This window comes from Megachile rotundata, chromosome 3, assembly GCF_050947335.1.
Source record: "Megachile rotundata isolate GNS110a chromosome 3, iyMegRotu1, whole genome shotgun sequence".
NCBI classification, from domain to species: Eukaryota; Metazoa; Arthropoda; class Insecta; order Hymenoptera; family Megachilidae; genus Megachile; species Megachile rotundata.
Window position 1 is genome coordinate 18,714,991 of NC_134985.1, and position 26,146 is coordinate 18,741,136.

The 26,146-nt window shown below is 46.3% G+C and overlaps 2 protein-coding genes across 2 annotated transcripts in view; both read right to left on the reverse strand.

Annotated features, from left to right (window-relative positions):
- LOC100880274 (homeobox protein araucan) overlaps positions 1–19,724 on the reverse strand; it is a 79,673-nt gene extending 59,949 nt beyond the window's left edge. The window contains exon 1 of the mRNA XM_076529944.1: positions 19,245–19,724. Within this exon, the coding sequence (XP_076386059.1) occupies positions 19,245–19,355 (111 nt within the window). The 5' untranslated portion in view covers positions 19,356–19,724. The remainder of the gene's footprint in view (positions 1–19,244) is intronic.
- Positions 19,725–19,877: 153 nt separating this feature from the next.
- On the reverse strand, positions 19,878–21,271 carry LOC143264170 (uncharacterized). The gene is given in 3 exon segments (XM_076530038.1): positions 19,878–20,163; positions 20,713–20,768; positions 20,770–21,271. Coding segments are annotated over 3 exon segments (363 nt in total). The 5' UTR covers positions 20,938–21,271; the 3' UTR covers positions 19,878–20,024.
- Between the last annotated feature and the right edge of the window lie 4,875 nt (positions 21,272–26,146).

A 26,146-nucleotide genomic window follows, 5' to 3' on the forward strand; every position in this document is an offset into this window, starting at 1 on the left:
GAGAATAAAAACTCGCCGCGGCAAAACAAGAATCGTAAGAGAAACTGTAAAAATAGTAGTTGCGTGGCAACGCAAGATTCAGTGTCGCTAATAGGATTAGCTGACAGGTCGACGAGGTCTCTCCTTGGAAGATAAGGATCCTTTCCAAGGACCTCGGTACCTGAGAGCCCAAGGCTCGTTCACGGGGAGAAACAGAGGGGTCACAGAAGGTCCTTCGAATGATTTATTGCGCTGCGTAAACCTAGTGACCTGCCGATCACGCCCCCTCGACGAACAGTCGCCGACATAATGTGCAAGCTTTCAGAAAATTGGGCTCCCGTCTCGTTTGCGACTCGTCTCGTGCCATGACTACATTATTCGAGGAGTCACCACGACCCGTCAAAACCGCACAATAACCCGTTTAATCCTGCTCCACCTTCGCTCGTGCGTCGTTCACCTTTGTTTACTGTCCCGCCGCAAAAGGGAGGCTCTCTTGTCCCTTCGATGTCTTGTTTGCGCGGCAAATATTTTGTTGGACCACGTCGAGATGTCGGGAGACAGGTTGAAACGAACCTGTATCTTTTGGTGCAAGTGCGAGAATTTTTATTGCGACGAATCAGCAAATACAATAGGTTTATAGTGCCACTTTTATCTGGACTCGTACACGTATCAGTAACGCTACCTCATTATTTTACCGTACGATGATTCATGTAGATACTCGACTACGTATTATATCGCCGCCCGCCATATTATTTACGCTTGGTATCACCGCACGTTGTATTATTCTTGGTATTGCCGTGCGTGGTCTCATCGCGCGGTGTATCGTCACACCTTGCGCTACCCATGAGTTCGACATCAAACCTTCGAAAGCGACGCTTTAATCATTCTAACGCCTCTAGTTAACGTTACGGTGCTTAAAGACTGGTGGTAAATCTTGCATAGCATCGTTTGAAGGCCAGTTGCAGCATCGTTTCGTGTTTACAGCCGTCAAGTTTTTGAACGGTGATAAGACCGAAAGGTTCGTAGCGTGGCGAGGCCTATCTGCCTGGCTAGTGTGTCCACTACTTGTTTGCAGGTCGAGTAAAAGTTAAACGGCCGTGTCAGGCCAGGCTGTCTCTAGCGATAAGACCGCTTAATAAGGCAGCAAACCATCCACCTTCCTTACTACTCGTTCATCTCACCCGTGTCCCTCTTTGGCCGTTCTTTCTTTGTTTCACCCTCGACCCAGTTAGGTAAGGTCCTCCCCTCTCTTCTTTCTCCTTATCTCACCTTTCTTTGCCCGGTTCTTGTAATTCGTTACTCTCTCGGCTACGGGTATCGTTCAGGCTTGGCCTAACGAGGGAAAGATTTCAACTACCTAATTCGAGGCGAAATAGGGAAATCAGGAGGACACGAGGGCCGTAAACTGCCCTGCCAACACGGAATTACGAGCTCCTCTCTCGTACACCGAGCTTCTCGTTGCTAGAAAACTGATGAGAGACATAGAAGGAAACATTAATCTTTTCTCGTTTTGGGCCCTTCGAAGATGAAATGATTCAGCGCTCAAATTACCGTTTCGATGATTAATTGAATTAGCTAAAGTCGAAATTCGTGGACTACCAATTCATCCGCGTCGGACGAATATATGCGTCGATCGTGCACGGAGGGTCAATCGACGTCCAGCGAACGTTTTACCGCCTCTGACCGTCGTAGGACCTCAAGGACTCTCGAGGAGTCGTAACGTTCGTTCAGCGTCGGTATCGCTGGCTTCCCGTGGCGGAATCACAAAGGCACGGGTCTAATCTGGACGCCGTAAAACGGTGCGATATTCACACCGTAGGATAAAACAAAAGGTTGTTGCGGGAACCTTAGGTGGACGGTAGAAATCGAAAGAGGGGAGCTAATAAGGGAGGTCCAGACTGCCCTGGCGCCTTCGGTGCACCTTCGAGGGGCACTGCAGTTTTATTGGCCGGTGTGTCCTTGTTCTTCGTCCTCTTCTTCTTCTTCTTCTGTACTGTTCCTCTGCGGCGACTTCGTCTTCCTTCTCGGCAACTCGGTATGGCCGACCAGTATGTTGCCGTAAAAAAGCCGGTCTCCCCTTGTCTGTCCTCCTCCTTACCCTCCCCGTCGCCTCCTATACGCCTGGAACGACGAACGAACGAACGACCAACGAAATGTCAACCGTAAACCTCGCGAGGCAACACTAATTAACCCGACCGAAATAAACTGCGCCGCTCAGCGCCGCTCGCTCTCTTGCCTTCTCGTTCACCCCGACCCTCTTCTTCTTCGTCGTTCCTTCCTCTCTCGTCGCAGACTTTACTGTGCGCCCAGCCTCAAAAAGAATCTCGAAGCGGCTTCGAATCGTTCGACACTGGACCGTGCTTAGAATCCGAACGGAATTTCGAGCAGACCTGTTTTTCACCCTCGCTCTGGGGTAGAAGCTTCGGGGTTAACAACGCTGCACGTATTATCCGTACAAGAACTATAGTAGACGTTGAAGATGCTCCGAGTTCATTCTGTTAATATCTCGGGGAGGAATTCGAAAGAGGATTAGGAACAATCGAGATCGAATTTTCGGAGATTCAGTTTGAAAATACCGAAACCCAAAATATAGTTGCTGTGTATTTCTCGCATGAAGTAAACGATAAAACTAGCACGTTCTCCGGGAACCAGGAACTGTCGTTTTTGCCAGAAAACAACGACTCCCTTCAGTTTTTGCGGCGTTATTCCCTTCGTGAATGTTGGGCCAAAGAGTCGAAACCGCGGGGTTTCGCCAATACCGCCCGCTGCCACGCATTTCCATTTTACCCCGAAGACGAAGGGCGTCGCGATATACCTCCCCATACTTTATGCGGAGACACCTACATCGACGACCTCTCCGAACTTTATTTATAAACAAAGAGGACAGTCGATAGCTCGGGAGATTGCGAAGGAGACATTCTCCCTACGGTTTCTGCTTCAGCTGGCAGCAGCTAGCTTTCCTAGAACCAACATCGACCACGGAGCTCGGCTTGAAAAATAGTCGCCTCGAGCACAGAGCTTTGGCTCGTGCTCCACGAAAGATCGATCGATCATTGTCGCGAAAGATTTTTCTTTTCGCTAATTAGTCGAGCTGCGTCTAGGTATTAGCGAGCAGCGCGTGTTCCGCTGTAACGACGGAAAAATGTGTCACGTTCAATTCAGAGCCGAGACATTTTTATAGAATGTGAAAATCATTTTAAACCGAAATTGCTGTAGAACTCTATATACGTAGGTAGCTGTACTTCTGACGTATCCACCACTGAATTATAAATACCTTCGCGTTCGCGTAATCAGATCTTCATGAATTAATAAAACAATAACGAGCGCATTACTACAATTTGTAATGAGATCATGCCCCGTGATTAAGGTTAAACAAGGGGTCATAAATGGAAATTATTAACAAAGTGACCATAATTTTTTTCTTCCTATTAACGTGTCTGCAAAATATTCGTTCGATTGCTCACAAAAACTGCGAAGCACGAGTAAAACATGTTTCAAGATCGAAGCATTCGATCTCCGCGATAAAATACAACATGAAACGCGTATTATTCTAACGGCAGGAAATGCTCGATTCGCACAATCGAATAGCAGAGTCGCACGCCACCGGTTAAACGATTTCGCAACCAGTCGGTTCATTATCCGTCGTTTCATTGAAAGCACCGTTGCTCTATCCTCCGATTCGCAGGAAGAACAAACACACGGCTTGTTCTCGAAACAAAAGCCGTTTCGCGATTCCGTTCGGTCGACGTGCTCGATGCAACGCGAAAATACCATCCGTCCGTTGTCGACTAATTGCCACCTCGCTTTCATAAGCGTGCGTTTACAAATACCGCGTGCACACAACACACTCACGATACGCACGCTACCGTTCGCTGAAGTTCGCGTGAAACGAGTAGCGTGTACGGAAAACGGGAAGAGGTTGCAAAGATAGAAACGACGCTATGTGTTCTTCGAATCTGAGGGTTGGTTTGTGTTGCATTGCTGCACTTCAAAATTCCACATGTTAGATTGCCATGGGTTAGATATGTGTTACCATGGAATTTTCACGCGTTAGATAGCCACGGGTTAGATTTCCACGCGTTAAATAGCCACTGGCTAGATTACCACTCGTTAGATACCCACGGGCTAGATTTCGACGCGTTAGATAACCACGGGCTAGATTTCCACGCGTTAAATAGCCACGGACTAGATTTCCACGCGTTAGATAGCCACAGGCTAGACTTCCACGCGTTAGATAGCCACGGGCTAGATTTCCACGCGTTAAATAGCCACGGACTAGATTTCCACGCGTTAGATAGCCACAGGCTAGACTTCCACGCGTTAGATAGCCACGGGCTAGATTTCCACGCGTTAGACAGCCACGGGCTAGATTTCCACGCGTTAGATAGTCACGGACTAGATTTCCACGCGTTAGATAGCCACGAGCTAGATTTCCACGCGTTAAATAGCCACGGGCTAGATTTCCACGCGTTAGATAGCCACGGGCTAAATTACCACGCGTTAAATAACCACGTGTTAGATAACCTCGCGTTAGATAACTCCGCGTTAGGTAACCACGCGTGAGATAACAATGCTTTAGATTACTCTGCGTTCTGCCATGTGTCGTAATATCTACACGTTGTATTCTCCACGTGTTGTATTACCTATGCGCTATATTATCCACGTATTGTACCTCGCATCATCCACGCATTGTACCTCGCATCATCCACACATTACAAAAAAAATTTGACAAATTTCCGAAGACAGTTCAATCTCCATAAAGATTCGCGCAGCATTTACCACGGTTTGTTTCTTTCAAAAAACATATAACAAACTACCCATACATGTCGAGGACAGGTGCGGATGTACCGCGCCGAGAGTTCTCTTGTCCTGGAGCTGTACGTTCTCTATCTGCAATCAGGTGCAAAGCAACGCGCGTCTCGATGTTACGTGCCCATAGGAAATGAATAGGTAATTATAACGCATCCATAATGCAGGGAGACAAGGCCATGGCGGTTGCTTGGAGCTTGGTTCTTGGAAATGGCTCTTGCAGAAGAGGATCGCCGCTCGCAAACTAGACGCGCAACCTACGCGCCTCGAACGATGCCGGAGAACGAAATCGCGAGGGCTCGTTGAAATTCATTCGTGTCTCTTTTCATTCCGTTGTTTCTTTTGCCCGTTGGACGGTATTGTCGGGGTCGTATCTCAGACACGAAACTCGAAGATCGTGTATCCATGAGCCACGTACCGCGGATTTTATAATTGGATTTTAGCCAGTTAGGACCAGCCTCGATTACTTTAGAAAGCTACGTTGATTGCGGACACTTCTCTTCTATAGATATTTAAGAAAATATTGCACTTTCCACAATGTAAATATATTTCATTAATTGTATATAGTAATGTACCGCTGTCTTAATAAAAGTAAATGCTTTGAAATAGATTTCCTAACATTGCTTCGTGTTACCGTTCCTGGTGTACGTACCGTTTCTATACGACAGCTAAAATCGATTATGTATCGTATTTAAATATTCATAACGACCCACCAGTGCCCTTAATTAGAAAGTACAATCACTCGAAGCATTAAATCGGTCATGAATTTTTACTCGAACTCGTCGGCTCACGATTCACGCCGCTAATCGAACGCTCGAACCCTCCGTGTCTTGATACTTCGGTTCTTTATCGACCGGATAAGTGCTGCTAATTACAGTTATTACAATTAAGTCCGTCGTTCGTGGTTGTAAGGCTCTCATAACGGTGACCCGCGTCCTGGTCGTTGTAAACAAGTCGGAGAACCGCGACAAGGGTGATGGGGGTGCTGCGTGTAGATGAGGCGGACCGATACCTCGACTGTGAGAAAGTATTTCTCGGTCATCAACAGGTAATTTTTAAATAAAAAAAACGATCCCACGTTACTCCGTCGATCGTACCAAATCTGTACACGAGAGCCGTTACGCAATTACGAATATTAATTCGTAAAATTGGCGCCACGTTGGTTCCTCGAACGGAAGAAAGTTTCAAGAAGGAGCAAATAATATACATTTTATGAGTTGATATAGTAATTGTTCGTTTTGTAGGCCCATTTTCTATCGTTGTTAGGTAGGTACATGTTCAACGATTTTCCATAGGATCGCGTGGCAATGTTGCACGAAGCGTGTGCAACAAAGTAAAAGTGGCGGCTGTTGAGCCGCAGGTTGGCCAAGTCGCAGAGAGGATAATGATCGACGGAAGCTTTCGTGCTAAAATATGCAGATTCGGCTAAAATTACCGGACGAGTAGCACCTACTCGACCGACCCAACGACCGGTACTGACCAGTGTGCATCGTGCGAGTTTCGTTACGTATATATTTACGTATATATGCGTGTCGACGCGGTTTCGAGTGTTCAGCGACGGCAGCTTGCTCGGCGAGACCGTGCAAGGATCTAAAGATGGAGTGCATAGAATTTCTAGATTTGTTTCGTGGAAACAATGGAGAGTACAATGCGACGCCGTTATTCGCACGAAAAACAGCGGATCGAAGAAACCGAGTCGAAAATGAAATCGCAATAGGAAGCAGAATAATTTAGAGGCATATATCCTGTTTGCGAGTGGCTGGATCGAGTAAACGTCGTAGGCGAAAACCGTCGAACAGGAACAACAGCGGCTGTGCACGTCAGCGTCTTGTCGCAGGAACTAATTAACTTCTTTACAAGGAATGACCATTAGGTTAAAACGCGTTAAAATCGCGCGACGTCACCGGCTACCGCTTGAAACCGTTTAACAAGCTAAGAGGGGTTTTTCCAGCGGACATTAACGACCGGAAGAGGCGTTCGTGGAAGCGCAGTGGATCCCGCGGTGCATCGTTCGCGATCTAACGTGCATCTTATTTACTTTTCTTTTAGAATAAATGGCTAAGTTACTTATTCAGGAGCAGCGAGCAATATTTCACTCGTGCGTGCGATCCGCGTAACTTGCGGTTATTAATAGTGACAACATTAATAATCGGCAGCGGGGCGATAACTTAAGTTAAGCAGGGAGTTACGGTCCTCCGCGACTCGGTTTCCGCGTACATATCCGCCGATCGTTCGCGAACCGACATATATAATACGGATAGACGACATTTCTTCCTCCGATACACATCGTGGACGATGATTTTTGCGAATGCTTCGCGCTCGAGGTCGCCGGGGTTAAGACTCGCGTGCATCAACTGGGAGCTTTTCAACTAAAACGTCGATGATTAATGGCGGGATAAAGAGTGAATGCATCGGGGATCGAAATATTTTTGTATTCAACGTATTTTCGCATCGCGGTAGGTACGATTCACCTGTCTTCTGCAATCTGAAATTCTGTATAACCAATTACGGGTTCCAGGAATTATCGGATTCGAAATAATACAGATTGATCTTTTAAATAACGGGTTGAATATTGGACCATTTCGTGTACGTATTTTAAAACAAAAGCAACTTGCTTCGAAACCGCGAATTCCGTTCGTGTACGAGTCGCTCCGAGCGACCGTACTAGAAATAAAGAATGTCAATTTAGATTCTTCGATATTTCGGTTCTTAGGATAACAAGTTCCGTGTAAATAACGAGTCCAACAGTTTCCCTGAAGATCTACGATCTCATAACTGGAACTACACGCGGAAGCACGATAGTGAACGAGAAAATGCCATTGTCGAGTGGCGGAAACAGCCATCAAACAGAACAGAATGAAATCTCGTTCCAACCGACTCCTTGAAACTAGTTTCGTTCCGAGCGAGCATATTTCGCGTGTTCGTAGCGATCCTCTCGAGGGTAACAGGAAAATTTTAGCGAACCATGACTCGAAACGAAAGAACCGTCCGATTTATTCGCCGTGGCTGCACGGAGGGCCAACGGTTAGCAACGAGACATTTAGTCGAAAGGAAGATTGTCCGAGCGTTGCAGGCGGAAGAAACGGTCAAGAGAGCAGCATGGAGAAGTCGTCCATAACCGAGCACGTTTTATGCGCGTATAAACGTACGTGTAACGACGGAACGAGGGTACACACGAGCCGCCTACTCTAACCTGTTAACAAATATCCAAGGCGGGCGGTTAACATGCGTTTACGATAATTTATCGTGCCGACGTAGCCCGAGCGGGCATTATGTTCGGTATCGAGTACACGCGTACGAGCGCGCTGATATCGGGTCACCGCTCGAAGAATCGAAAAGAATGCCACTACAGCTTCTTTCCTTTTTTATGCTGCAGTTTCTGCGTTTGCTCTTTAGAGCGCCCTCTTTCGTCTTTTAGATTCCAAAATCGAAAGAGGAACTCTATACATTGGACCCGGAAAGTTTTCTTTTATTTTATGAGCACGAAATGTCTAACTATCGTCGAAAATCGAATGCAGATCGAGAGAAAGGAGTCGAAGAAGGACCCTCGAATGTAAAAAAACTCCTATGTGGAATTGTTCCAAAATCGAAAACAAAGAGTGGAGGGAGGAGCCTGGCATAGCATAATTTTTTTACGAAAGAAAGGAATAGACGGGTACGAGTCAGCAGCCACCGTCGCGTCCTCGAACTCGCATAAGAGCGTCGTAGCGATTTCGATCACGCACCAGCCCGCTTGGTGATCGATGATCGTCGCGAAACGACTCTGGGAACGTTCGCAGTCGATCCTCATTGACAAAGAATATCGACGGCAGCTTGCGAAATCGAGCAACACCGCGTCGCTCCTCGACAATCGAGGCACGATCGCGCTTAAACGATTGATAAAAGCTGCTGGCCCGATCCATCATGATGCTCGGCTCGTCGCGAGCCTCGGCTTCGATCGGTCACGCTGGAGAAAAAGAGAAACCGGACCTGTGCTCTTCGTTCCACCGGGATAATTTGTATTGCTTTTCTCGATCGAATCGAGCGCTGGTTCGTACCTAAACCGGACATCGGCTGAAAGTAATTATTGCTCGCGGTGATAAATTAATATTGCTCGATACTGAATGCCACGGGGTGTCTCCCGCGGTTTTGTCGCGCGACGATGCTTTCCTAGCGTGTCGTGTTACGGAGACGCGAATTATTTCGTCGTGAAAAAGAAGCTTTATCTTCGATTTTCGCACGAGTCAAATTTAAATGATAAAATTGTGTTCGTACATATTAGATCGTTGAAAAGTGTGATGGAACTTGATGGGCACCTCACAAAGTATTCATGGTATATAAATTTGAAGCACTTTCCAAATGACTCCATAAACATTTCATAAACGTTTGGTACCGCGAGCAGGCCGGTTCTAAATATTATTTCGTACCTTGATGCACGATAATTTGCAGAATTTATAGAATAACCGCAAATCAGGTCTTTACAGGCCCTTAACTCTTAGATCGCCATTCAGGGTACATAAGATTTGGTCTGGTCGGAGCATAGTCGATGTTCCGGTACAGATAAGGGCAGTCCTTAACGAATTCACGCCCGAAGAGATAACACCGAGGCCTATAATTAACAGGGGATAAGAGCGAGCAATAACCGCGAGAGCGTATTTCATTGACACGCGCTTATTTCACGGGTAAAATCATCGAGTGCTCCGGTGCCGAGCGAACACGGGTCCAGCCTATATATTCCCGGCGAGAAATCGCCTCGGTCGCGAGGATGTGTACCTCGTGCTCGAATATCGGAACACCCTGTACACATTAAGCGAGCGAGATACGGGGGCCTTTAGCTCGCTGGTGAACGGGAATAATAATTTCGAGTGCTCCTCAAGGAGATAGATACCGGCAAGAACAGGAGGAGAAGAAAGTGGAGGAAGAACGTACGATCGTGTAGTCGAGCGGAGGGACGAGGCTGGAAAATGGCGAGAAGAAGAGAGAAAGAGATTGGAGATATACGTTACAGGTGAGAGCGAGGGTATCGCGTGCTGCAAACGAGCCGGCAGCTGCCTGCTCCTGGCTACACGGTCCCACCTATTAATATGCGACTGACCGAGTGAGACCGATGCTTTCGTTGTTACACCGAACCATCCTATTACGTCACGTCAGTCGAGCATCGGGTAAAGGGCTATGGACAACCTTTGATTTTCGACGACCCTTCGCAAACGAGCCTAGTAGACACTTTGTACCGCATCTGTGCCCGATCACGGTAATCGCATATTTCATGTTTTCGGTGCCAACGTCGCTTCAATCATAACCCAGTAAAATTACACTTTTCTTGTCATGCTGTCACGCAGACCATACTTCGTTTCGATTTAACATGGACATTCGGTTCATTGATGTATAATATGTATGATTATGAAAGACTTAGAAACATCATACACGGCAAATACTTTTATTATGGTAGACATTTCTTCCCCTATTCCTTAAATAAAGAATTTTTGTAATCTCTTTCCTAAACAAAATCTCGAAGGTGATTTGTACACCAATGTCACCTATGCACGTTTTAAAAAAGCTGTATACCCAGATTGATCAATAGATATTGAGCTTAATGGCATGTTCGCGGCCACCAAGCTCGAGGCGATTGCACGAACAAGAATTGCGCGAACCGTTTAATTAAAAGACCCTCGGCACTTACCGCCATTAGAGATTCTAGAGACGAATTGCCACAGCAACCATCGATGCTTCAGAATCTCGGTTCGTCTCGTTATCGACATCGCTCGCGTGATTCTGTGCGCAGGTGCGATTCGCCCCGAGACGTTTCCGCGGACTTGATTCAGAGACACTTCGTGCGTGTGCGTCGCATTATTGTTCGTGTCGTATGACTGTATTGCTTTCAGCAATACGGGATTGTAAATGAGGGGAAGAAAAAATAGCCTCACGAATGAGTCTTCTGACAGCTGGCTTCTTTCAACATTCGTCAGAAAACCGGGTCTTTATATTTAATAATACTTGTGAATAAATCATGCGGTACTTGACGCTCTTTACATAATATGTAAGTTTCTGTTCGACGTCAATTTAGCTACAAAGTTTAAAAAAAAATGGTGAAATGTCAGTCTACTGGCAGTATATCAACTTCGTGTTAAAAAATATTGCAAGAGTATTTTCTATAAATATTCGACACAGGTTTATCGAATGAAAAAATATGTCCAGCTTAACTTTGCAGACGAACCGTGCGACGAAAAATATGTGAGGCCGTTTCCATCAATGAGGCCCCTATGCACGCATAAGAATTACATGAAGTGGATGGTTTCGATAAAACGTTTCGATATACGACGCAAGAAGTTCCGTTATCGAACGAGTAAGATCCGGACAGGTGGCGTAGCGAGCCAAGGGTGCAGGTATTCGTGGAAAAGAGGCGAACGAGGCGAGTTAAAGGAACGACTTGTTGGTTAATCGACTCTATCCTCCATACTCTTGGTTTTTCTCGACGGTGGTAGTCTCGCGAAGGCGAAACGAAGCGAGAACAGGGATGAAAGGAGGGTGTCGGTGGTGGGTGAACGTCGAGCAATCTGTTTTCAACGCGGGATAACTCCGTGTCCCTTCTTCCCCGTTTTCATCCCCCTTTTTCGGTTAGCTAGACTGCAACCGCGGCTCGGTAACCTCCCACCGGCGCTATCGCCTTTGCTGCCGGGCGTAAAAAGCACATCCGAATTGAATCATTGCTGAATAAGCGGGAAAGTGGCTGGCTGGCAGGGAAGGAAACCGAGAATCGGCTAAACCCCGCCACGAACGAGGGTCGTTTTCCATCCGACTCATTGAGTACACCTCCTCTGTCATGTCGACTCTCGTTCTCTAGCCTCGTTCATCCGTCTCGCGATTCTTTCTCTGTCCGTCTTGCAGCACGAAATGATCGAACGCCGTGTTACAGGCTTCGATCCGGAAGCCTTTAGAAATCATAAAGAGCTTCGTCGATGCGGATGAATGGGGATTTCTAGGTTGTGAGCTTGGTTAGAATGAACTTAAAACGGATTAACTGGCGAGTTCGAGCGGAATAGCGTAGCGAGTAGATCGTAGATTAGATTCCTTTTAAATATAGCCGAGGTTGAATGACCGCTGCGTATTTATGAAACTACCCAGGAATTTAATATTCGCTACGAACAAAGAGAGGAGCGTATTTCATGATCTCTATGACGAGTCGGATGCGCTTCCCGAGGCGTACTTGATAACGGGATGCTGTAGTCTCGTGAGAAATTGTCGCGTGACGTTTGGCGACTGGAAAGCTTGCCGACGGACATCCGTTATATCAGGGACCGAACGGTATTGCAATAACTGTTGCGTTAAAATAATTAGAAATCTGTAATTTAATCGAACTAGGTTTGTAAATTGTCATTCGCAAGCATACAAATTTAGAAATTTGAAAATTGTCGAGTTCGCTTAATCTCTTGAAGAGTTATCTTTATCTCGTTATCCAGAAGAAACCTAAATTGTATGCAAAGACGAAATAAAAGCGGAGCATTGCTTTCCAACGTACTACAGCTTAACATCGGGACGCGTTAACGCGCGCAGAGATAAACTCACCCTCTCGTGGCGAAGCGTGCGGCGTCCAAGCAAGCGAGGGTCGTTCAATTAGAACGAAAGCCTCCCTGCTTCGCCGTTTACGCGAAGGGTCGAAAACTTTTAAAGGACGCGGAGGAAGGGCTGGGAACGGTAGAAGTCAAAGGGGAAACAGAGGCGAAAGAAAAAAGCAGCGGAGACGTCGAGGGGTGAAAGCGCGCTTGTCGGAAAATGGAGAGGCAGCTTCGGGACTTTGTGCGATACACGACTGGCCGCAACGACACGGGAAAGATTTTTACCGCTCGCTGGAGTCTGTCATGGTTCGCGAAGCGTATTCTCGTTCAAAGAGTTACACCGTTTCGAGTCGTACTTGTACGAGTCATGATCGCTCGATCATCGGATACTCCATCGCGGTCTTCTTCGAAGACACCAATTTTAAGACGCTTTGCAAATCGTTTGAATTCTGAGGCAATATTCTTTTTAGCAACAAGTGGTTTTCCTTAGCATAAATAGAAAAGCGGATACACAGGGAATTATAATATTCGGTCATCATAATGGAAAATCTAGTTTGGAAATTTTTAAGCTTGTAGATTGTAGAAATTTTAGATTAAAGGCGATAAGATAGAAATGGAAGGCGATGGGAAAGTTCTCCCTGTTCGGAAGAGTCCTAGTGTACAAACGTTTCTATCGAGCGTATCCCGCAGCATCCGCTCGCTCTAATGATTCGTAACCTCGTAGTTGTAACAGCAATTGTTGTTACAGCGGAAAGCGCGATGGCACTCGAAGGGCAACGATGAAAAGCATGCTCGCAGGAGCGTAACCACGGGGTTCCGTGGAAGCAAAGGACGCGATGCACGTGTCCAGTCGATACGGGATGCACGTGTCGCGTGTTTCCAGTCGAAGAAAGCCTTCCAGCATGGGGCGTGAGTTGAGCAACACGAAGGGAGAAGTGGAAGCAGGAAGGGGTCGACAAGTGGCCTGGCGACAAGTGCGTATCCTAGACGCGTGGAAAGCGCGGAACATCGGGGTGCTAGGAGCCGTGTGAACCTCGCAACGAGTCTTCGGGAAAAGCAGATATCATCGAGCGAAACGACGCTCGATGGAGCGTCCCGTCTAGCGACATCTTTCCCCTCCGAGAACACCATGGGAGCTCTCTCTGCGTGGGACGCTAGATTGTGGGAAGATAGTATCGCTCGGTACGAAATTTAGTGTCAAGAGAAGGAGACGGTGTATCGTATCGTTTCACGCATCTCGCGCCCGATAATTCCGCCCAATTTCGAGAAGATTGATGCCGGAGGTGTACCTTGTAATCCGTTTTTTTTTCATTTTTAAGAGCGGACTGGATAAGACGCTTGATTAATTGTGTTCATATTTCATTGACGTGGCTGTAATTACGTATGGATTCGTGTGGCCATTTTTGGCGAGCCCCAGGGACTCCAGTTTCTTATCGTCCGCATTTATACGCGTTTCGCGAAGATACAGAGATTCTTGCGAATTGATTCATACTAACTGGTGTTTTACCGCGACAGTGATAAATTGGCATCGCGATGGGGTGAATCTGGTCCCGACGCGTTGCAAGGCGCTCCAGTTCAGGGACACTTGTCGGGGGGATATTAAATTCGTGAATCGCAAAGTCGACCGTTCGGCGTTAACGGACAACGGGTTAATAAGACATCGCGCTTTGAACAATTCCCGAAATAGGACAGTTAGCGAGACAGGCGTTACCTGTCTGATTCCGACGAGCCTGGCAAACGATGACAGCCAGCTTCGGTGCTGTTGTACCTCTCGTTTCATAGTTAATATCGTTTCTGATTTTAACGGTAACACGAATCAGTGTACGTACTTTCGTAAAAAGTGTTTTGACACGTTTATCACCGCGGTGATCGACAGCGGTGCTTCGAGTTCGGTTGATTAAATTGAATATTTAACGAAACGCGAAGTGATCAACAATTAATGTATACGCGAAATTTCAGCGTAGTAGTCGCGTTGTTAACACGTTGCGAACGTTGCACTCGAGTATATAACATACAGACGATACAAACGCAATTTACTAACGATGATTTATCGCGTGTACGAACTTGTAAGTTACAAGCGGAACGCGGTAAAAAGCGAGAGGATCAAGATTTTGAAGAAAGATGGTTTTTTTCGAAATCCCTACCCGCTGGCTCTTAATTAGTCCCAATTAATACACGGCGATCAGATCCGGTCCCCGAAGGAATTAAAAGCCGAAGCCGCAGCTGGCGGAGATTAAAGAACCAAAGGTGCTACGTATCCTATGGACTAACGTCAAGATTATCCGGATAACGAACTACCGCTGTTCGAAAGCGGCCGCGAGGATTCGAGCACTGATATCGGGCTCCGGTCAAGGGGTGCTCGAGGCCGGAAGTGGAGGACGAGGGCTATAAAGAGACGCTCTTCGGAATGATCGGCCTCGAGACAAGTCCGAACCCGGTAAAGCACAGGTGTACCAACGCCATAATTTATAGCTGGCTAATAAATTTCACCGAGAATCTTGTTTCGTCGGTTTACGCTCGAATCTGGAGTCGTATCGTGAAGTAGTTGCGAGCCAGTTCTGACACGAGGACATAAAGCGACCTCGAGGGATATTTAGAGGCGACATTAACGGGGAAAAATAATCGCCGCGAGCGAACGCCATTGATAAGAGTGAATTGCGTTAACGGTCTACGGGCTAGGACATAAGGGATGATCGATGGTTACGTTTAATCGCCAACTTAATCGATTTCCACTTTTCATACGTCGACTTGTTACAATTACGCTCGTTAGAGTTATCGAACTCGCTCGCCTGTTGCTACATAACGTGATTGACCAGAACTTATTTTTTCTGAGCCATGTTTGAACGCTAAGATATAAAATTGACATCTTAGCTGAGCTGTCTATCTTACATTTAATATAAAACTCAACTTTCGTATAATATTTACACGTTTCCGATATTTGTGCAACAAAATGGCAGATATCTTTACATTCAACTCCGCCAATGTTGAAATCATTGTTGTTTAATGCTATTTTTATGTGGTTTAGCCGAGATCGGAAACGACCTCGTATAAATTTATTGGCCATTCAACGAACACCTCGAACGTCCCTGATTATCCTATCGAATTTTCACAATGAACACTTTCTGTCTGATCCGCGTTGCATTCTAAGGACATTTAACTTCGAGCAAGTGTGTACCCGGCGAACACACGATGGCTCTTCACCGCGTGAAGTGTTTTGCATCGGAGATCAGAAGTCGAAGTTGTCGCAATCTGTCTTGGGAATCGCGTGGAATTCCACGGACGTGCCTCGCGACTCGCACGGCAGGCAGCCTCGTTCCGCTTCTCATTTCATTTTCACGACGATGCTCGGTCGGTGTCCGAGCGAAAACAGCAATTCGGAAGCAGTCTGTACGCCGTCGTTATCGTACGAATCGGCCGAGTTCTCTCACGAAGCGAATACGTGCCTTGAGCACCGAGCCACTTCTTTTTCTGCTTCTCCGGCTTTGTAAACGGGACATTAGGGTAGGGCTAAGGGTGGAGAAGAGCTTTCAATTTGCTTTCGATTTCGGAAAATCCTAACGTGGCTTCTAGGTTACGAAGTCCTCCACATTCTTGACACGAGTAAATTTAGAAAATCATAGGAGGAGATTTTAGTCTAGATCCTGCGAGGTAATAATTCCCTAAGATCAAAGGAAAACGGTGGAGGGTTCTTCCCTACATTTTTCCCTCGAGAAGGAAATTTACGTTGCACTCGAGTACGAGAATTCACTCGAACGAGTGTATATTAAACTTGTCGTCATCAGCGATATTTCCATGGATTGCAAAAAGGGGTGAAAAGAAGCGCCATAGAGGAATCGAGGAGAGAGACAGGTGTGTAGGAAGAATAAAGAAATTGAGAGACCGAGGCGAAAGGAAAAAATGTCCGAAGAAACGAAGAGAAAAAGAGAGGAACGAGGGAAAAACAGACAGGCGAGGAAGGAATACGAATATCGACGGTCGATCGAGGATCGAACGTGTTACCTATACGCGAGTAATAAGCCTCGATATTCCCACACGGGCCCATCCTGGCCCGCCGTGGGAAACTCATACGTGAGCAGTGCTCGAGCTTAGCCAAGAGGAGACGCGGAGCGGCCTTTCGAAGCGAACTATTTCGACGCAGGTGCGGATTCGATCGGGAACGCAGGCGTATTTCGGCGCGAGAACATTTTTCAGTGTGCAGCTGGGACGATAGCGCGGGACGCATACGTATTTGTCTCTGGTTAAATTAAAGAAATACGCGGCGACGTTTTAATTGGACCCGTTATTTACTTGGTCCCTGGTTGGTTCGTCGATCGACCGGACCGAACTGGACGTTTATTTGCGACGCGGGTCCGGCCAGGCATCTCGTTCGCAATTTACACCGTAATGCGCTCGCTTGTGCAACCACGCGTTCCGAGCAATTTTAGAAGGCGAAATCGCGTCGCCATTCGAGTGCAGCGCTGCCTTTTAATGTTTTAATTTTCAAACTGCATTAAAATCGCCCCGAGCTAAAGTTAAACTGCCCTCCTCGCGACCACTCTCGATCGCTTGTTTATAATGCTACGCGTGCACTAAGGAAGCAATTTAATAATAATAATGCCGGCACCAACACGATTTCTACACGATCGAGTGTGAGCGATCAATCTAGCTGTACATCGTCTCTCAAAAGTTTCGGTTGTCGATACTTTCTTACGATGCAGCTAATTTTATACGTGTTGTAATTTTATTGGAGGCTCTTATACATGTTTAGCATCGAATCACAGATAGAGGACAATAATGTGAAATATAATGTGAATGCTACTCCGTTAACTTGATGAAAAAATAACGGACTATATACGTAGTCCCCTCCATTTTGATTCGTGGGAGTATCTGAAGTCTCCAATTTACAACAGAGCAACAGTATCGATGCTTTCCAAAGAAATTTCCAACCAACTTGATCATGTTACAACTTCAAACAACTCAAAAGATCAATGACATCGTATCTGTGATTAAAATTAAGACCAAAGGTGGTCCACTCGAAACAATTTCAATAAAAGCACCCAAAAGAAAGTGTTGCCTCACAAAAATGATTGTAACCTGGACACAAAATCAGATACGATGAACATTTCTACAAGATTTGTTCGACTGCTCGGAATCCAGCAGCAGAGTTATGTCCACATATTATGGCGCACCCTGTACACGTATAATCGTTTATCATAATAATTCAGAGTGCAGCGTGTGAGTGCAACGTACACACCCATACAAACGGACAGCTGATTGCAACTTATGTTGCAGCAGTTATTACCGTCGTTCGAGACGAATTAACCGGCGATACTTCGGTGTCCCAGAATTTGCGCGTGTGCACATACACACGTAGAGGCGAAAACGGTGCAGCAGAAAGGAGTGCATGCATGTATCGAAGGTGAATCTGGGCCTCGATCGGGGCGTCGCAGGTGCAGGTGCCTCTAGAAATTGGCATCGAGGCTGAAGGGAGGAGAAGAAGTCGAAGAAGTCGGAAGAGGGAGCGAGGTGCACGCGCCTCTGATGCACCGATGCAACCGATATCTTCTTAAACTTTCCTATCCGCTCATTCATGCCCGCCTAAATGCCTATAATTTCCGGTATGATTACAGGGCACCGTAACCAACGCCCTATGGACCCATGCTGTTCCCCCGCGAGAGCCTCGTTACACAAGACCCCCGAAATTGAAACGATACGGGCTTCCTCGTCTTCCTGTTCCATCTTCCCCCGATGAAATAACCAACAACCTAATGATATCTAAATCTCTTCGACCGATATAGTTGGATTGCAGGTTCTTTCGAATAAGCAAACAACGAAATTGAGACGGAGGGACAGCTGCTCTCGTTTTGAATCGAGAGCTTCTGGTCGAACGGTTTTTGCACGAGCGTTGTCGTGCCTTCCACTTGGAAACACGACGACTTCAGGGAAGCAAAGAGTTCGCGAGGAAACACGAAACACCTATCACGCGACGTTTACTTCTGTTTTTAGAGAACAGCGAGGACCGACGTATCGAAAATTGGCGCCGATCGTTGAACGAACTCGTGGAAGCAGGGGATGCTAATTCGGAGGCGGTTTGGGAACTTGACGAATTAACTTTACTTTTTCTTGGTACAAATTATTTGGTGAAGTAACGACAACTTAATTTTAGCATTTTGTTTTAGAAGATCCATACACAAACTTATACCCCTTCCTCTTCGAATAGATACACCTATCAGATGCAATAATCGCAATTGCAATAGCATAATATGTAAATACAAGATTTATTTTTTTAAATAAATATACCATTGTTGAAGTTATCGTCCCGTTTAAAGTCATTAACAGTTCAATAAATTGTTAACATCATACTCTACTCTATCAACCCTACTCCTGTATGCAAAAACAATGCACCGTACATTGTAAAACATTACATGTTCTGTTATGCGAAATCGTTCAAATTTCTCTGCAAATACGCACACGATGCTTCCAATTTATGAAATTAAATCAAATCAAACGATTGCGTAAAGAAGTATCGAATTGATTTTCAAACAAAGGTTCAACTTCCCTTCTACCGGTATTAATTTCGTTAACAACAACCTGTTATTTGAAGCTGGTAACTTTTCAAAATGTTACACAATTTTCCCCGTGCAAATGTTTAAACGTTTCATGAAACGAAGCTGGTGCAACATTATCATCGCGACGCAATGTAGTCCACCTGTGGCCCGGCGGATTACTTTAAACAAAACACACGTGCACGATTATAAATCGTTTTAGAGGATTATAGAACGAAATAAGCGCGTAAAAGGACCATCGTCGTCGGCTACCATCGGCACGTGATCTCTGAACTTCGGAGGAAGTACCGCGTGAAAAGTAAAACGTATCTCCCGCGCTTTTTCCCGTTCGAAGGATTGAACGCGTTCCGTGTGAAAGAAAAAGAAATTGCTTGCTCACCTCCTGTTGCTGAATTAGGAAGTCGGGGGCGATCGGTGGCGGGGGTGGTTCCGAGCCGGAGACTTCTTGGAGCAGTCCCACGTGCTCCCAGCAATCTTCCGATATGTCCATGATCGTCCCCTCTTCTTCTTGCACGCGGAACGTCTTCGGGACACCGAATCCTCTTGTCAGGAATCAAATCGAATCTGCTTCTCCCACTCTGTTCACCTTGTTCTCCGATTTCGTCGCGTTCTCTGTTCGAACAACGGAAACGAGTAAACTACGAAAGATAAAACTGTCTTGACGCACTGGAAGGTCACTCGGTTTGGTCGTCCAAGGGTGCGTAACCCTGTCGCTGATGGATCGAGCGAGTAAGCGAAGAGGCGCGGAAAAAACAACACCCGGAGACGCACAAACACACGTTAACCGTCGGATACGGCGTGTCGCGTGACCCGCGTTCTATGACGACGACGACGGCGTCGAGGACGACGACGGCCGTCGGTGGTGGTCAGTCGGCGTGGAATGAAGTTGGCCCGCGGGTTAGGTTGGGTTAGCCGAGCCAGAGTTGCAGCATCAGCGGAGAGGGACGAGAGGGCAGAGGGGAGGCCGAGAGAGAGAAAGAGAGACGAGCGGAACGGAGCAACGCAGAACGTGGAAGAGAGAGGTGTCCGAGGGGCGAACCGGGGAGAGACAAAGAGAATGGTTAGAGAAAGAGAGAGAGAGGGAGAGAGAGAGAGAGACAGAAAGGGTGGGGTATAGAGAGAGAGAAGCGTAAGGCGTAAGTCTGCCCTAGTCGCTCGCTTAACCGTGCAGGAGGTGGCGCCAATATAACCAGTACTCCACCTCCGTCCGACAAAGAGCTTGCGTATACCTGTATGCGCCTGTTGGTAGGCCATACCGCCTACCGACTACCGTATTGCAGGATCTGTGATCCGGTAATTATTGCGAGTTCGCTTGTATTCCATCGTAACTGCTGTTTTTTGCCCCTGCCAAACACTTGCGTGTCTTCCTTCGGAAGCGTGAATTCTGCTGCCCGCGAAATGGACACGCGCTATGGATCATCAAAACTTTTGCCCGTTTAGCGCACGATCGCTTAATTCTTTACAGATAGAGCACCCTTCTTCCCTTCTTTCTCTCCTCTTCAGACTATAAAATCTTAATATATAATATAAGTCTTCGATTGAACCGCAAATGGTCTAACAAATACAATCCGCAAAAGATCGTTTAAGAATATTCAAATTGTTATCGATAGATACTTGTTAGTAAACTTGAACGTAGTATCCACTATCGCCTCGTATCTTTTCTAACCTTGATTAACACCTTTCCCTGCACGAACGATCTTTGTTCGAGGTAAACGTATATCGCGTTTACTTATCGCAATTACCGCAATTCTCCATTTCCTCGAATCGATCTGTCGACAAGGGAACCGAGGAACGATAGCGAGTTGGCGCCGATAAACGATCGTTATCCACGATCGGACTGCCCTTACCTTTCACGTATACCTCCCGATAATCGACGACGACGTGGGCGGCGTGGTGGTCCTCTTTGGGACGACGCGAACCTCGTGCGCGAACTTGCAAAGGGTGCTCGTGCTCGTATCCTCGACTGTTCTTCTCTCGGCGACCACCATGTTCCTTCCATGCACCAAATTGTCACGAGTGCGCGCGATTTGCATCGACAACGTTGTTCCGTCACCATCACTCCCATACATCATCACGAAAATATTTTATACGTTCCTGATTACGCACAAGGATTCTCCGCCATAGCGTAAGGACTATCCTGGGGAATTTATGGATTAGCAGACATAATACGCAGAGGCGTAGGGCTCTCGAAGAGCTTAGAACTCGTGGAGTATCTAGAAGGGAAACTACAGCTTAGGGAGAGAATATGAGAGATACTAGGACCTAAGGGAAGATAGGACCTATGACGAGTCTAAGACCTAAGGAGAGAGTAGGTCTTAAGGAAGACCTCAGGATGTTGGAAGACCTTAGTAGAAGCGAAGGTCTCTAGGTAGAACTAAAGGAATGCCTAGATGATAGGAAAGACTGTGAGAGAATCCAAGTCTAGAGAGAGTCTAGCGTCAAGATCCTAGAAAAGGACGAACGATATCTGACATTGGCACCATAAGTGCAGAGTATATTAGAATGTCGTCAGCTCACCCTATCCAGGTCGTCGACGAATAGTTTCTTCTTGACAGTTAACACTGAAATGGCTACCGCCCACACTATCACTGTCACGACACCATCTCGCTAATGGCAAAACGCGCGAATCCTACTCTCGCGAACGTGCACATTCGCGCGCACTGCAGGTGGCGACGCGCAGCACGCGCGTAATTTATTGCGCACATATGCATGCAGCGAGATCCCGATCGTTAACTGGCGAAGGTGTAGCTACAGGTAAATTTCAGTTTTCCGCGAGATCGGACAAGTTTCTGAGTTCCAATTGACTCCGGTGACTGGCAGGTTTTCGGGACATGGCTGCGCGACGTCGATTAACAGGTGAATTCGACGTTGATACTGCGTATTAACTGGCGTTGTTATACAATGTTTACGAGTAGATACTATTTAAAAGTACGGCACGGTAACCGTGAAACGCGACCGGTATTTTATCGGGTAAATTACAGGTCTGGCTTGGCGCGTTATTACACGCTGTCGCGGCTCAACGACTCGCCTGCAACTTTTTCCACGAGTTCTCGGGACGTTCGTTGTGCCGTGACAAATTGTAAGATAGTTGAGAAGAATGACACGCGATAAGTGCACACGAGAAAATGCGTGTCACACCTCGGGCGTAATGGCATCTCGCGGTACGTCAACGGGCCCCTATACTTACTGGCACACTTTTTGCCGCTGCAAACCTAGGCAAAAAGATACGTTTTCATGTGACGTTTAACCGTGACTATTGCTATCATGACGCGAGACGTCACGACTTTTTTCTGTTGTGGAAACTTGAAGTCTGGTTGTCATGACATTGAATTTCATATCGTGATTGCAAAGGCGGAAAATTAAATCAATTAGTAACGCTCCTGGTAAAGCGCTACGTGTAACGTGAGCGATTGAAATAAATTTCTGATATAAAATATAAGCGGTGTCCTACATCGTGTTTTGCGCAACATAGGGAGATCAATCCATGTTTTGGGGGAGCCAGATTCACCCTGGTCCCTATCATTAACGCCGGTACATATTTAGTACATGCGCATTGTTTGTTGTGTGCGCTTTGATCGTTTCGGATACTTTTCTCGTGTTGCCGAGCTGTACACGCTGGTGTCACTTGCACAACCATGTGTATCGAGGCAAGTACAAGAGAGACGAGAGTAAACGCGAGAACGCCAGTCAACAGGCAATCGAACGTAGGGTTGGAATGCGATATGAATGCGTTAATGCGTTGTTACTGACAGCGACACGAATCGTGGATAATACTTTCGTACGCGACCTCCCTCTCCCACCGTTTTGCCTAAATGTTCGCTCGACCAGACCGTTTTTTTTTTATTTTCCCCGGTGCTCGCTCGCGTTTTAATTCGTCCGTGTCGACCGGCGTACCTGGCTCAAAACGCTACTAATAGTCGCCACTTGGCAGTCGCTATTATCGCGCGGACACACTCTGAAATAGCACCGGGTGCCGCATCGACGTCAAAGATTGATCGCGCCAGGCTGCGACATTCTCGTGGAACGACGGCTCAACGATAAACGCAGTTTTGCTGTTACTGTCCTCTCGGTATTCCAATTTTTTAACTGAAATACACAACGGAAGATTTTAGCTACAAATCGATCAAACGACAACGCGTGTACCGATACTGTGCGCCTGAATCGCTCGGAATTGTATTCGATCTAAAAGTATCAAAACTTCTGCGGTATTAATAATTAATTAACGAACACGATTTTCGCTCGGCGCATCGCGCAAACCTGTCTCGTTATCTATCTGAATAATGTCTGTAGTAGCAGACAACTCAGCGTGCGCGTCGCTGAAAGTGATAAAATACGAAGCATCGGACATCCAACGTACACCGGCAAAAACGTCGTTTATAATTAATTGATACTGATTTATATTCGGTCGCGCATCGTTTGTATCAAGCAGACTCATGGATTTTGGACAGGTCTTAAATCTTCGAAAACGTTCAGCGTTCTATAAGATCGAATTTGTTTGAAGCTCGCAGGAGAAAGTTTCGATAGAGGTCGGTCCGAAACGGTGAATGAAAAATTTGCCGAGCAATGCTTAGGTAAATAATTGCTCGATTTCTACGGTGCTTGTATCGCGAACAAAGAAAAAAGGCGGAGAAACGTTGAGCTATTAGCCGCAGCAACGTATACTCTGCTCTTTTCATAGGCCTGTAGCCACCAACGACAACGCGACCCCGTACAGAGTGTTGGTCGAGCCCTCGACTTTGTATGCACGGAAAGCCGCTTTACGACGTCAACGAAAGGGGACACGCGCGGTTCGATTGGATACCAGCCATGATAATATGTAATGCCTGTGTAGAGCCGAGCCCTCGATCGCGAATCTTTGAAGTTTGAACCGCCTTTCCGCCGGCGAACTCGTACCGCCGATCATCGAGTGTTAAAAAATCTCACGGTTAAACTATTATGAGAAAGCCAAACACACGGTGAACTCATACTGGAACTCTTACGGCCATTCTTTCTTTTTTTTAAGGGAGAGGGAGGGAACGTACATACGAGCGAGCACCTGTGGCCAGTTTAAACGATGCCGTGGTAAACGGTAGTCAGGATAGATTGAACGGTCCGATAGGGTTTTAGCTGCCTTCTTTTGCCGCGAGGATCAGGACTCGCGCTTTTAAACCCTCGACTCATTAGACCCCATAACTCTGTTCGACGAAACGTTTTGTGTTCGCTACCGTGTGCATGGGGGTGTTTCAACCTAGCTTGCGTTGTGCTTTTAGGTGCCTCGTAATTTTTTCTTGGATAAGTGCAAGGGAGAAATTTCCATATCTGTCCTCTACTTTGCAAGATTAGATTTGTAAATTTAACAGTTCCCTAATTTTCAAGTCCCAAAGTCTACGCGTGGTAAGGAGACACGTACCGATAGAATCCGTGAAAGTACAAAGCGTGGAGATATGAAGCGTGCTAGTATAAGACATTACAATATAAACCTTTAACATTATGGTGGGAAGTTCAAGCAAAAATGACAATAAAGAGATTGAACAAATCCACAGTATGACAATTTTTTGTTAACACCACAATGGAAGTTTTTAGCGATATTTATTTCTCTGCAAGACGGAGTAAGAACTCGCTACCCGTATACATTAGCCGAGATAACTGTTTCGAAACGACTCAGGAGCTGATTAATGTCGCGTACGTATAATACGTAATGACTGCATCGATTGTGTCCGATGTACATTACGTTCAAGCCAGGATCTCTTTTTTTTGCTTTCTGTCTTCGGGACGGTTTTTAGGACCTGAAATTACGAGTTCGACTAGAGAAACGCGGCCGCGTTTGTTACGTATTACTGCTGCTTTTTCCTCGAGGACCTCCCACTGTCCTTCTAACGAGACCACCAAAGATACGGGGACTAAAAACCACGCAAGAAACCCACCAAAGTACGCTCTTTATACGGGATGTTTTATATATATCGCAGGACAATACGAAGCGAGTACACACGCTCCAATTATGGACGAATAGCTGTGGGACTGAAACCTGGTTTCATATACCGACGATACATTCGCGTTTTGAAATTGATACCTTGCTGGCGAATGATTCGATACTTATCGAGACATGAGACTACGCTATATCGATACGTATCAATTACGGAAATGATTTGATACCAATTTACTTAGAAATTCGTAACTGCTTAGAAGTGAAACTCACGACGATACGTAATCGCGTTATCAACGTGAAAAAAATGTATTTGACATTAGCAATAAAGATTACGTAAAAAATAATTAATGACTAATTAAAAAAGGTTACGAGATACAATTCCGCGATTGCAACAAAGTTGGTATCGTCTTCATCAGAGCGTGACATCAGAAGTAACTTTATACGATAAATTTACTTTTTAATTTATCTGGCCGTTTAGATCGGACCGATTAAAATTCTCGATGTTCGCGGGTAATGTTTTGACTTGCACGAAAATGAAAAATGAAGGAAAAAGGGAAACAACGTGTCGGAAACGAACGATTGCATAATTAATTCCTGTACACGGTCAGATACACGCTCGCGTACAATAAGAAAGCATTCCTCTGTAGCATTGTCCAAGAATTAATTAAAATGGCGCGAGAACAAACGGCCGGGAGAGACGAGGAGGAAAAGAAAGGCTTGCGGTTTCTCCTCGGAATCTCAGCGGCGACATATAAACCTGGCGGTAGATCACACAAACTCTTTTGCAGTTTGCACCGGCTGGATAAAGCGGCTGCAGCCTCTGCAGCCGAGGCTCTGCGCATCTTTTACGTATGCACGAGCATAAGCATAACGCAAAGGGGAACATGGGTAGATGATATCGTGGATGCACCTACGGGGCCACGGGGCGTCGACGCGATTCCTTTGTCCTCGTTCTTGGCCGCTCGTTCTTCTTGCTACAACCACTTCGCCCCCGGACGACCTCTTGGTGCACATTTTGTTCGCGGAAATACCATGCCCAATCTCCCGCATCAATCCAAACCGGCCTTAGAATTGTATCAAAGAACACGCTGCGTGGCGGCTACCGTACTTGAAAGATTATCATCTTGATCCGCGGGAGGCGCTTCATATTTACCTTCAACCGATCCTTTTTTTGTCCTTTCTTTCAGACACAAGTATCCTCGCGGTTGTAATTATTTTAATCGACTCGATCGCCACGTGACTTATGTTGCAAAATACACTTTGATCACGCTTTTCGTGTAATTTTGCAAATTTCTGTTTTTGGTTATATCGCGTTGTATTATCCACGCGTTGTATCACCATACTCCGTGTTACGCGTCGTATTTCTCTCGCGTTGT